Raw genomic sequence first — 12,500 nt, 5'->3', positions numbered from 1 at the left:
AAAACCCTCTTAGGCCTCACTCCCCCCATCTGAGATATCTAATAAAGCCCTCATCCTCCACATACAACACCCGTTTTGCCAATCACATTCTGTTAAAGGTCACCAAAGCACACACATCCCTGGGTCGCTCGGCTTTTCAGTTCGCTGCAGCTAGTGACTGGAACGAGCTGCAACAAACACTTAAACTGGACAGTTTTATCTCAATCGCTTCATTCTAAGACTCAATCATGGACACTTACTGACAGTTGTTGCTGCTTTGTGTAATGTATTGTTGTCTCTACCTTCTTGCCCTTTGTGCTGTTGCATGTGCCCAATAATGTGTACCCTGTTTTGTGCTGCTACCATGTTGTCATGTTATGTTGCTACCATGCTGTGTTGTCATATGTTGCTGCCTTGTTATGTTGCTGTCTTAGGTCTCTATGTAGTGTTGTCTCACCTGTTGTGGTGTGTGTTTTGTCCTATTTATTTTGTATTTATTCTTTGAATCCCAGGAGAAGCCTTTCTAAACATTCTGTGTGTTTTCTTCAGGCTTCAGAATGAACGCGTCTTCCTGGCCCATGTTTCTGCTGAGAACCCTGAATGGAGCAGAGATGGCCCCTGCTACCGCTTTTAAAAAGGTACGCAAACCTTAATCTATTCACTGAGTATACAAAACATTAGGAACACCTGCTCTTTCCATGACCAGGAGAATCCAGGTGAAAGGTATGATCCCTTATTGATGTCACTTGTTAAAAAAACCTCGGGACCAACACTTCACATGTTGCGTTTTATATTTTTGTTCTGTGGAGATTAAAAAGCTACACAGACCTTCATATATACAGTACAAGTCAAAAGCTTAGACATGCCTACTCATTCCAGGGGTTCCATGACCAGATGCTGCTGGAAGTGGTGTTGGAGGGCCAGTAGGAGGCACTCTTTCCTCTGGTCTAAAAAATATCCCAATGCCCCAGGGCAGTGTTTGGGGACACTGCCCTGTGTAGGGTGCCGTCTTTCGGATGGGACGTTAAACGGGTGTCCTGACTCTGAGGTCATTAAAGATCCCATGGCACTTATCGTAAGAGTAGGGGTGTTAACCTTTCTAGTGCAGGCGTTCCATTAGCGGAACCCCACGACAACATTCCGCTGAAAAGGCAGCGTGTGAAATTCAAAAATATATATTTTTAAATATGAAACTTTCACACATTAACAAGTCCAATACAGCAAATGAAAGCTAAACATGTTGTTAATCTACCCATGGTGTCCGATTTTCAAAAATTATTTATAGCGAAAGCACAACATATGATTATGTTAGGTCATAGCAGAGTCAAAAAAACACACAGCCATTTTTCCAGCCAAAGATAGGAGTCACAAAAAGCAGAAATATAGATAAAATGAATCACTAACCTTTGATCTTCATCAGATGACACTCATAGGACATCATGTTACACAATACATGTATGTTTTGTTCGATAATGTGCATATTTATATCCAAAAATCTCTGTTGCGTTACGTGCAGTAATGTTTTGATTCCAAAACGTCCTGTGATTTTGCAGAAATACTCATAATAAACATTGATAAAAGATACAGTGTTATTCACAGAATTAAAGATAGACTTATCCTCTGCAAACGCTGTGTCAGATTTTAAAAAAACTTTACGGAAAAAGCATAATCTGTGAACGGTGCTCATAGCCCAAATTCAGACAAAGAAAAGTCCTCCATTTTGTAGTCAACATAAGTTAGAAAAACCACTAAATATTCACTTACCTCTGATCTTCATCAGAAGGCACTCCCAAGAATCCCAGTTCGATGACAAATTACTGATTTGTTCCATAAAGCCCATCATTTAGCCACTTGTTGTTAGCATTTTCAGCCCAGTAATCCATCTTCATGAGGCGTGAGCATTTCCTCCAGACACGCGCGTCATGAGACCGAGGCTCTCTGCCAGACCACTCACTAAAAGCGCTCCTATGAGCCCCTCCTTTATAGTAGAGTCCTAAAACCAGTATCTAAAGACGGTGACATCTAGTGGAAGCCCTAGGAAGTGCAAGCACATTCATATCTAACAGGGATTGCAATAGGCACGGTTTTGAAAATCGATTTCTTCTCAGGTTTTTGCTTGCCATATGAGTTCTGTTATACTCAGACATCATTCAAACCGTTTTAGAAACTTCAGTGTTTTCTATCCAATACTACTAATAATATGCATATATTAGCATCTGGGACAGAGTAGGAGGCAGTTCAGTTTGGGCATGCTATTCATCCAAAAGTGAAAATGCTACCCCCTACCCCAAAAGAGTTAACCCCGGTGTCCTGGCTAAATTCCCAAGCTGTCCCTCATACCATCATTGTCACCTAATCATCCCCAGCTTACAATTGGCTCATTCATCCCCTTCATCTCCCCTGTAACTATTCCCCAGGTCGTTGCTGTAAATGAGAACGTGTTCTCAGTCCACTTACCTGGTAAAATAATGGTAAAAAAAGTGTTTTTTGGGCATAAATGTCTTCTCAAACGTGAGCTTTCATGTGCCTTAATAACGAACATGTATACCATCTGTAAATACGAATAACATTGATAAATTACGAGCCTTGTTGTTTAAGCCACAGAAAAAGTTGAGAACCTTCCCACTAGCCATGATTGGTTGAGATAATGAGTGGGCTGGACATGCCGAGAGAGAAGTTCGGATTGGTCTGCCCTATTCAAGGCGTCAGTCTGTGTTGTTAATCCTGTCGAACTCGACTTTATATAAAATGTATTATGTAGTGGAGCTGCATACGTGTTGTTCTCCACTTTCTGGAGGATCAAGTTTTGAAATCAGTGGAATTAGAGTATGATAGCTAAAGAGATGGAGAAAACACCTGTCTCCAGATTACATCTTCAAATTAAGGGCAACCGTGGTATGGCATTCCTAACAGGGAGATGCGTCCATGATGCATGTTGATTTATGTAGCTAAGATTGTCTAGTGTTAGCTAGCTACATTTTCAGTTATTACACATTTCTAATTTTGACAAAGTGGTTTCATTTTAAGCTAATTTGTACTGTTAGCTAGCTAGCTAATGTTAGCTGGGGTTAGGGTTAGGGTCGTTTTTCAGTCTCTCGGTCCCAGCTTTGATGCACCTGTACTGACCTCGCCTTCTGGATGATAGCGGGGTGAACAGGCAGTGGCTCGGGTGGTTGGTGTCCTTGATGATCTTTATGGCCTTCCTGTAACATTGGGTGGTGTAGGTGTCCTGGAGGGCAGGTAGTTTGCCCCGGTGATGCGTTGTGCAGACCTCACTACCCTCTGGAGAGCCTTACGGTTGTGGGCGGAGCAGTTGCCGTACCAGGCGGTGATACAGCCCGCCAGGATGCTCTCGATTGTGCATCTGTAGAAGTTTGTGAGTGCTTTTGGTGACAAGCCAAATTTCTTCAGCCTCCTGAGGTTGAAGAGGCGCTGCTGCGCCTTCTTCACGATGCTGTCTGTGTGGGTGGACCAATTCAGTTTGTCTGTGATGTGTATGCCGAGGAACTTAAAACTTGCTACCCTCTCCACTACTGTTCCATCGATGTGGATAGGGGGGTGTTCCCTCTGCTGTTTCCTGAAGTCCACAATCATCTCCTTAGTTTTGTTGACGCTGAGTGTGAGGTTATTTTCCTGACACCACACTCCGAGGGCCCTCACCTCCTCCCTGTAGGCCGTCTCGTCGTTGTTGGTAATCAAGCCTACCACTGTTGTCGTCCGCAAACTTGATGATTGAGTTGGAGGCGTGCGTGGCCACGCAGTCGTGGGTGAACAGGGAGTACAGGAGAGGGCTCAGAACGCACCCTTGTGGGGCCCCAGTGTTGAGGATCAGCGGGGTCGGCATTTGATTGTAAGGAATTCTAGGTCAGGTGAACGAAAGGGCTTGCGTTCCTATATGTTATGATTACACCGTGAGTCGTTAATCATAACACATACACCCCCGCCCTTCTTCTTACCAGACAGATGTTTGTTTTTGTCGGCGTGATGCTTGAAGAAACCGGGTGGCTGTATTGACTCTGACAACGTATCCCGAGTGAGCCATGCTTCCGTGAAACAGAATGTTACACTCTCTGATGTCTCTCTGGAAGGCAACTCGTCCCCTAATTTCGTCCACCTTGTTGTCTAGAGATTGGACATTGGCGAGTAGTATACTCGGAAGTGGTGGGTGGTGTGCTCGCCTTCTAAGTCTGACCAGTCGGCCGCTTTCTCTGCCTCTCCTGCGGCGACCACGTTGTTTTGGGTTAGCCTTTGGGATAAGATCCCATGTCCAGGGTGGAAGTCCGAACAAAGTATCTGCTTTGGGAGAGTCATTTTCCTGGTCGTAATGTTGGTAAGTTGACGCCCCTTTTATTTCCAATAGTTCTTCCCTGCTGTATGCAATAACACTTGAGGTTTTCTGGGCTTACACTGTAAGAAATAATACATAAAAAAACTAAATACTGCGTAGTTTCCTAAGGACCTGAAGTGAGGCCAGTTAGGATAGTCTCGTGTTAGCTAGCTAACATTGGACCTGGTTGGTTAGCTCCCAGCACTGTGGCATTGTTGCCACTTTGTTCATTGTTGTTTAACTAGTTAATGTTAGCTGGCTGGCTCGTTAGCTAATGTTATGCGTGTGATTTTAAACGTTGTTTACCTATTGTTAGGTTCTTATTTTTCAGAGTAAATAACTCATTGACACTAGAGAAGCTTTAACCAAGTTTAATTCTTCCCAAAGGTTCTGTACAGCTGTAATCAGACAGCAAAACATTTCTCACTTCACAGTTATTTACATCCTACACTCCCTCTCTCCAATCCGTACAGTTTATAGCTCTACAGGTAGCTAATAAAGAGGGTAACAGGATAACAAACCTTTATTACTCCCTTCAGGTGACCTGTCCTCACCTCCTGACATCCACAGATGTCCATTGGTTTTTCTTCAGAGAACCATTAACTTCTGACAACCCAGTCTCTTTCATTTCCTATCTCAATGATCAAAGTTTAGCCGATTCCAACACTAACAGGGTTCAGTGTTTAGCGAGCTAGCTATATGTCTTAAGCTAAAGTGTACTGTTTGCTTTTCTATTTAGAGCCTAATGTTAGGCAGTGTTGGCACTTTGTTGTTTAACTAGCTAAAGTTAGCTGGCTGGCTCGTTAGCTAACATTTCGTGACGTGTGTACAATACCCGTTGAATATGGCCGGTGTCAGTAAACGTCTGCAAAAAAGCTAAATGAAATTGTTGCCAGCAGAGCTGGTTAGGCCGTTTTCGTGTTATCCAGAGGTAAAAAAAATTATCTGCCCGAGCGTCAAGTGTGCTCTCCGAGATTCGAAACAAGATGGGTGGGGCTAAAGCTTAAGAGGGTGTGAACGATGGTGAATGGGTGTAGACAAAGAAGAGCTCTTCACTAGATACGTTAGCTAACGAGCCAGCCCCTCTCCCCTGTAACTATTCCCCAGGTCATTGCTGTAAATGTGGATGTGTTCTCAGTCAACTTACCTGGTAAAATAAGAATGTAGAAGGTACCCAGACCTTCATATACTCACCATATGATTTGTAATTGTGTCAGGGTATTGCAATCTAATGATGACAACACTGTTGTACATGATTAATTCCTCTGTTTGGAAGTCTCTGTGCGTGTCTCTCTCTGTCTAGTCTCTGTGTCGTTGCGTGTGTTTCTTTGTGTGTCGTCGTTTGTGTCGTTGTCTCTGTGTGTTGTCGTTTGTGTCGTTGTCTCTGTGTCTTCTGTGTGTCGTTGTGTCTCTGTGTGTCATTGTGTCTCTGTGTGTGTGTGTGTCGTTGTGTGTGTGTGTGTGTCGTTGTGTGTGTGTGTGTGTCTCTGTGTCTCTGTGTGTGTGTCGTTGTGTCTCTGTGTCGTGTGTGTGTGTGTCGTTGTGTCGTGTGTGTGTGTGTGTCGTTGTGTCTCTGTGTCGTGTGTGTGTGTGTCGTTGTGTCGTTGTGTCTCTGTGTGTGTCGTTGTGTCTCTGTGTGTCGTTGTGTCTCTGTGTGTGTGTGTCGTTGTGTCTCTGTGTGTGTCGTTGTGTCTCTGTGTGTGTGTCGTTGTGTCTCTGTGTGTGTGTCGTTGTGTCTCTGTGTGTGTGTCGTTGTGTCTCTGTGTGTGTGTGTCGTTGTGTCGTTGTGTCTCTGTGTGTGTGTCGTTGTGTCTCTGTGTGTGTGTCGTTGTGTCTCTGTGTGTCTCTGTGTGTGTGTGTGTGTGTCGTTGTGTCTCTGTGTGTGTGTGTGTCGTTGTGTCTCTGTGTGTGTGTGTGTGTCGTTGTGTCTCTGTGTGTGTTGTGTCTCTGTGTGTCTGTGTGTGTGTTGTGTCGTTGTGTCTGTGTGTGTCGTTGTGTCTCTGTGTGTGTGTCGTTGTGTCTCTGTGTGTGTGTGTGTGTGTCGTTGTGTCTCTGTGTGTGTGTGTGTCGTTGTGTCTCTGTGTGTGTTTGTGTGTCGTTGTGTCTCTGTGTGTGTCGTTGTGTCTCTGTGTGTGTGTGTGTCGTTGTGTCTCTGTGTGTGTTGTGTCTCTGTGTGTGTCGTTGTGTCTCTGTGTGTGTTGTGTCTCTGTGTGTGTCGTTGTGTCTCTGTGTGTGTGTGTCTTTGTTTCTCTGTGTGTCTCTGTTGTGTCTCTGTGTGTGTGTGTCTGTGTCTGTGTGTGTCGTTGTGTCTCTGTGTGTGTGTCGTTGTGTCTCTGTGTGTGTCTCTGTGTGTGTCTCTGTGTGTGTGTCGTTGTGTCTCTGTGTGTGTCGTTGTGTCTCTGTGTGTGTCGTTGTGTCTCTGTGTGTGTGTTTGTTTCTCTCTGTGTGTCGTTGTGTCTCTGTGTGTGTCGTCTGTGTCTCTGTGTGTGTCGTTGTGTCTCTGTGTGTGTCGTTGTGTCTCTGTGTGTGTCGTTGTGTCTCTGTGTCTGTCGTTGTGTCTCTGTGTGTCGTTGTGTCTCTGTGTGTGTCGTTGTGTCTCTGTGTGTCGTTGTGTCTCTGTGTGTGTGTGTGTTGTTGTGTCTCTGTGTGTGTGTGTCGTTGTGTCTCTGTGTGTGTCGTTGTGTCTCTGTGTGTGTGTGTGTCGTTGTGTCTGTGTGTGTGTCGTTGTGTCTCTGTGTGTGTGTCTTTGTGTCTGTGTGTGTGTCGTTGTGTCTCTGTGTGTGTGTCGTTGTGTCTCTGTGTGTGTGTGTGTGTGTGTGTGTGTGTCGTTGTGTCTCTGTGTGTGTGTGTGTCGTTGTGTCTCTGTGTGTGTGTTGTGTCTGTGTGTCTCTGTGTGTGTGTCGTTGTGTCTCTGTGTGTGTGTCGTTGTGTCTCTGTGTGTGTGTTGTGTCTGTGTGTGTGTCGTTGTGTCTCTGTGTGTGTGTGTGTGTGTCTGTGTGTGTCGTTGTGTCTCTGTGTGTGTCTGTGTCGTTGTGTCTCTGTGTGTGTGTGTGTGTGTCGTTGTGTCTCTGTGTGTGTGTGTGTGTGTTTCGTTGTGTGTCTGTGTCGTTGTGTCTCTGTGTCGTTGTGTCTCTGTGTGTGTGTCGTTGTGTCTCTCTGTGTGTGTGTGTGTGTGTGTGTCATTGTGTCTCTGTGTGTAGTTGTGTCTCTGTGTGTGTGTGTGTGTGTCGTTGTCTCTGTGTGTGTGTCATTGTGTCTCTGTGTGTGTGTGTGTGTGTGTCGTTGTGTCTCTGTGTGTGTGTGTCGTTGTGTCTCTGTGTGTCGTTGTGTCTCTGTGTGTGTGTGTGTGTGTCGTTGTGTCTCTGTGTGTGTGTGTGTGTGTGTGTGTGTGTGTGTGTCGTTGTGTCTCTGTGTGTGTGTCGTTGTGTCTCTGTGTGTCGTTGTGTCTCTGTGTGTGTGTGTGTCGTTGTGTCTCTGTGTGTCGTGTGTCTCTGTGTGTCGTTGTGTCTCTGTGTGTGTCGTTGTGTCTCTGTGTGTGTGTCTCTGTGTGTCGTTGTGTCTCTGTGTGTGTTGTGTCTCTGTGTGTCGTTGTGTCTCTGTGTGTGTGTGTCGTTGTGTCTCTGTGTGTGTGTCGTTGTGTCTCTGTGTGTCGTTGTGTCTCTGTGTGTGTGTCGTTGTGTCTCTGTGTGTGTGTGTGTGTCTTTGTTTCTCTGTGTGTGTGTCGTTGTGTCTCTGTGTGTGTGTGTGTCGTTGTGTCTCTGTGTGTGTCTCTGTGTGTGTGTGTGTCTGTGTCGTGTGTGTGTCGTTGTGTCTCTGTGTGTGTCGTTGTGTCTCTGTGTGTGTCGTTGTGTCTCTGTGTGTGTCGTTGTGTCTCTGTGTGTGTGTGTGTGTGTTGTGTCTCTGTGTGTGTGTGTGTGTGTCGTTGTGTCTCTGTGTGTGTGGTTGTGTCTCTGTGTGTGTGTGTGTGTCGTTGTGTCTCTATGTGTGTGTGTCTTTGTGTCTGTGTGTGTGTCGTTGTGTCTCTGTGTGTGTGTCGTTGTGTCTCTGTGTGTGTGTGTGTGTGTGTGTGTGTGTCTCTGTGTGTGTGTGTGTCGTTGTGTCTCTGTGTGTCTGTGTCGTTGTGTCTCTGTGTGTGTGTGTGTCGTTGTGTCTCTGTGTGTGTGTGTCGTTGTGTGTCTGTGTCGTTGTGTCTCTGTGTGTGTGTGTGTCGTTGTGTGTCTGTGTCGTTGTGTCTCTGTGTGTGTCTGTGTCGTGTGTCGTTGTGTCTCTGTGTGTGTGTCGTTGTGTCTCTGTGTGTCGTTGTGTCTCTGTGTGTGTGTGTGTGTGTGTGTCGTTGTGTCTCTGTGTGTCGTTGTCTCTGTGTGTGTGTCGTTGTGTCTCTGTGTGTGTGTGTGTGTCGTTGTGTCTCTGTGTGTGTGTCGTTGTGTCTCTGTGTGTGTGTGTGTCGTTGTGTCTCTGTGTGTGTGTGTGTGTGTCGTTGTGTCTCTGTGTGTGTGTCGTTGTGTCTCTGTGTGTGTGTCGTTGTGTCTCTGTGTGTGTCTTGTGTCTGTGTGTGTGTGTCGTTGTGTCTCTGTGTGTGTGTGTCGTTGTGTCTCTGTGTGTGTTGTGTCTCTGTGTGTGTCTCTGTGTGTGTGTGTCGTTGTGTCTCTGTGTGTGTGTGTCGTTGTGTCTCTGTGTGTGTGTGTCGTTGTGTCTCTGTGTGTGTGTGTCGTTGTGTCTCTGTGTGTGTGTGTCGTTGTGTCTCTGTGTGTGTGTCGTTGTGTCTCTGTGTGTGTGTGTCGTTGTGTCTCTGTGTGTGTGTGTCGTTGTGTCTCTGTGTGTGTGTGTGTCGTTGTGTCTCTGTGTGTGTCGTGTGTCTCTGTGTGTGTGTGTGTGTCGTTGTGTCTCTGTGTGTGTGTGTCGTTGTGTCTCTGTGTGTGTGTCGTTGTGTCTGTGTGTCGTTGTGTCTCTGTGTGTGTGTGTGTGCCGTTGTGTGTGTGTCGTTGTGTCTCTGTGTGTGTGTGTGTCGTTGTGTCTCTGTGTGTGTGTGTCGTTGTGTCTCTGTGTGTGTCGTTGTGTCTCTGTGTGTGTCGTTGTGTCTCTGTGTGTGTGTGTCGTTGTGTCTCTGTGTGTGTGTGTGTGTGTCGTTGTGTCTCTGTGTGTGTGTGTCGTTGTGTCTCTGTGTGTGTCGTTGTGTCTCTGTGTGTGTGTGTCGTTGTGTCTCTGTGTGTGTGTCGTTGTGTCTCTGTGTGTGTGTCGTTGTGTCTCTGTGTGTGTCGTTGTGTCTGTGTGTGTCGTTGTGTCTCTGTGTGTGTGTGTGCCGTTGTCTCTGTGTGTGTCTGTGTCGTGTGTTTGTCGTTGTGTCTCTGTGTGTGTCGTTGTGTGTGTGTGTGTGTGTGTGTTGTGTCTCTGTGTGTGTGTGTGTGTGTCGTTGTGTCTCTGTGTGTGTGTGTCTCGTTGTGTCTCTGTGTGTGTCGTTGTGTCTCTGTGTGTGTTGTGTCTGTGTGTGTCGTTGTGTCTGTGTGTGTGTGTGTGTGTCGTTGTGTCTCTCTGTGTGTGTGTGTGTGTGTCGTTGTGTCTCTGCGTGTGTGTGTGTCTCTGTGTGTGTGTCTCTGTGTGTGTGTCTCGTCGTTGTGTGTGTGTGTGTGTGTGTGTGTGTGTGTGTGTGTGTCGTTGTGTGTGTGTGTGTGTGTTGTGTGTGTGTGTGTTGTTGTGTGTGTGTGTCGTTGTGTGTGTGTGTGTTGTGTGTGTGTGTGTGTCGTTGTGTGTGTGTGTGTGTTGTGTGTGTGTGTCGTTGTGTGTGTGTGTGTGTCGTTGTGTGTGTGTGTGTGTCGTTGTGTGTGTGTGTCGTTGTGTGTGTGTGTCGTTGTGTGTGTGTGTCGTTGTGTGTGTGTGTGTCGTTGTGTGTGTGTGTGTGTCGTTGTGTGTGTGTGTGTGTCGTTGTGTGTGTGTGTGTGTGTCGTTGTGTGTGTGTGTGTGTGTCGTTGTGTGTGTGTGTCGTTGTGTGTGTGTGTGTGTGTGTTGTGTGTGTGTGTGTGTGTGTGTGTGTGTGTGTGTGTGTGTGTGTGTGTGTGTGTGTGTGTGTGTGTGTGTCGTTGTGTGTGTGTCGTTGTGTGTGTGTCGTTGTGTGTGTGTGTGTGTCGTTGTGTGTGTGTCGTTGTGTGTGTGTGTTGTGTGTGTGTGTGTGTCGTTGTGTGTGTGTCGTTGTGTGTGTGTGTGTGTCGTTGTGTGTGTGTGTCGTTGTGTGTGTGTGTGTGTGTTGTGTGTGTGTGTGTGTGTGTTTGTGTCGTGTGTGTGTGTGTCGTTGTGTGTGTGTGTGTGTGTGTGTGTGTGTGTGTGTCGTTGTGTGTGTGTGTGTGTGTCGTGTGTGTGTGTGTGTGTGTGTGTCGTTGTGTGTGTGTGTGTGTGTGTGTGTGTGTCGTTGTGTGTGTCGTTGTGTCTCTGTGTGTGTGTCGTTGTGTCTCTGTGTGTCGTTGTGTCTCTGTGTGTGTGTGTGTGTGTGTGTGTGTGTGTGTGTGTCACAGTGTCTCTGTGTGTGTGTCGTTGTGTCTCTGTGTGTCGTTGTGTCTCTGTGTGTGTGTGTGTCGTTGTGTCTCTGTGTGTCGGTGTGTCTCTGTGTGTCGGTGTGTCTCTGTGTGTCGTTGTGTCTCTGTGTGTCGTTGTGTCTCTGTGTGTCGTTGTGTCTCTGTGTGTCGTTGTGTCTCTGTGTGTCGTTGTGTCTCTGTGTGTCGTTGTGTCTCTGTGTGTGTGTGTCGTTGTGTCTCTGTGTGTGTCGTTGTGTCTCTGTGTGTGTGTCGTTGTGTCTCTGTGTGTGTGTGTGTGTCTTTGTTTCTCTGTGTGTGTGTCGTTGTGTCTCTGTGTGTGTGTCTGTGTCGTTGTGTCTCTGTGTGTGTCTGTGTCGTTGTGTCTCTGTGTGTGTGTGTCGTTGTGTCTCTGTGTGTGTGTGTCGTGTGTGTGTCGTTGTGTCTCTGTGTGTGTGTCGTTGTGTCTCTGTGTGTGTGTGTCGTTGTGTCTCTGTGTGTGTGTGTCGTTGTGTCTCTGTGTGTGTGTGTCGTTGTGTCTCTGTGTGTGTGTGTGTCGTTGTGTCTCTGTGTGTGTGTGTCGTTGTGTCTCTGTGTGTGTGTGTCGTTGTGTCTCTGTGTGTGTGTGTCGTTGTGTCTCTGTGTGTGTGTCGTTGTGTCTCTGTGTGTGTGTGTCGTTGTGTCTCTGTGTGTGTGTCGTTGTGTCTCTGTGTGTGTGTGTCGTTGTGTCTGTGTGTCGTTGTGTCTGTGTGTGTGTGTGTGCCGTTGTCTCTGTGTGTGTCTGTGTCGTGTGTTTGTCGTTGTGTCTCTGTGTGTCGTTGTGTGTGTGTGTGTGTGTGTCGTTGTGTCTCTGTGTGTGTGTGTGTGTGTGTGTCGTTGTGTCTCTGTGTGTGTGTGTGTCGTTGTGTCTCTGTGTGTGTCGTTGTGTCTCTGTGTGTCGTTGTGTCTGTGTGTCGTTGTGTCTGTGTGTGTGTGTGTGTCGTTGTGTCTCTCTGTGTGTGTGTGTGTGTGTCGTTGTGTCTCTGCGTGTGTGTGTCTGTGTGTCTCTGCGTGTGTGTGTCTCTGTGTGTGTGTCTCTGTGTGTGTGTCTCGTCGTTGTGTGTGTGTGTGTGTGTCGTGTGTGTGTGTGTGTCGTTGTGTGTGTGTGTGTGTCGTTGTGTGTCGTTGTGTGTGTGTGTGTCGTTGTGTGTGTGTGTGTCGTTGTGTGTGTGTGTGTCGTTGTGTGTGTGTGTGTCGTTGTGTGTGTGTGTGTCGTTGTGTGTGTGTGTGTCGTTGTGTGTGTGTGTGTTGTTGTGTGTGTGTGTGTCGTTGTGTGTGTGTGTCGTTGTGTGTGTGTGTGTCGTTGTGTGTGTGTGTCGTTGTGTGTGTGTGTCGTTGTGTGTGCCGTGTGTGTGTGTGTGTGTGTGTGTGTGTGTGTGTGTCGTTGTGTGTGTGTGTTGTGTTTGTGTGTGTGTGTGTGTGTTTGTGTGTGTGTGTGTGTGTCGTGTGTGTGTGTGTGTGTGTCGTTGTGTGTGTGTGTGTGTGTGTGTCGTTGTGTGTGTGTGTGTGTGTGTGTGTGTCGTTGTGTGTGTGTGTGTGTGTGTGTCGTTGTGTGTGTGTGTGTGTGTGTGTGTGTTGTGTGTGTCGTTGTGTGTGTCGTGTGTGTGTGTGTGTGTGTGTGTGTGTCGTTGTGTGTGTGTGTGTGTGTGTGTGTG

The 12,500-nt window shown here is 46.9% G+C and overlaps 1 protein-coding gene across 6 annotated transcripts in view; it reads left to right on the top strand.

Annotated features, from left to right (window-relative positions):
* Positions 1 to 12,500, top strand: part of LOC112251476 (sex comb on midleg-like protein 2) — a 55,897-nt gene that overhangs the window by 20,292 nt on the left and 23,105 nt on the right. For all 6 annotated transcript variants that reach the window (XM_042316882.1, XM_042316883.1, XM_042316887.1 and 3 more), the window contains one exon: positions 529 to 617. In XM_042316882.1, coding sequence (XP_042172816.1) covers positions 529 to 617 — 89 coding nt within the window. The remainder of the gene's footprint in view (positions 1 to 528; positions 618 to 12,500) is intronic.

This window comes from Oncorhynchus tshawytscha, unplaced genomic scaffold (genome assembly GCF_018296145.1).
Source record: "Oncorhynchus tshawytscha isolate Ot180627B unplaced genomic scaffold, Otsh_v2.0 Un_contig_2559_pilon_pilon, whole genome shotgun sequence".
Classification (NCBI taxonomy): domain Eukaryota; kingdom Metazoa; phylum Chordata; class Actinopteri; order Salmoniformes; family Salmonidae; genus Oncorhynchus; species Oncorhynchus tshawytscha.
The sequence above is the reverse complement of the archived record's forward strand: the minus strand, read 5'-3'. Positions and strand labels throughout refer to the sequence as shown.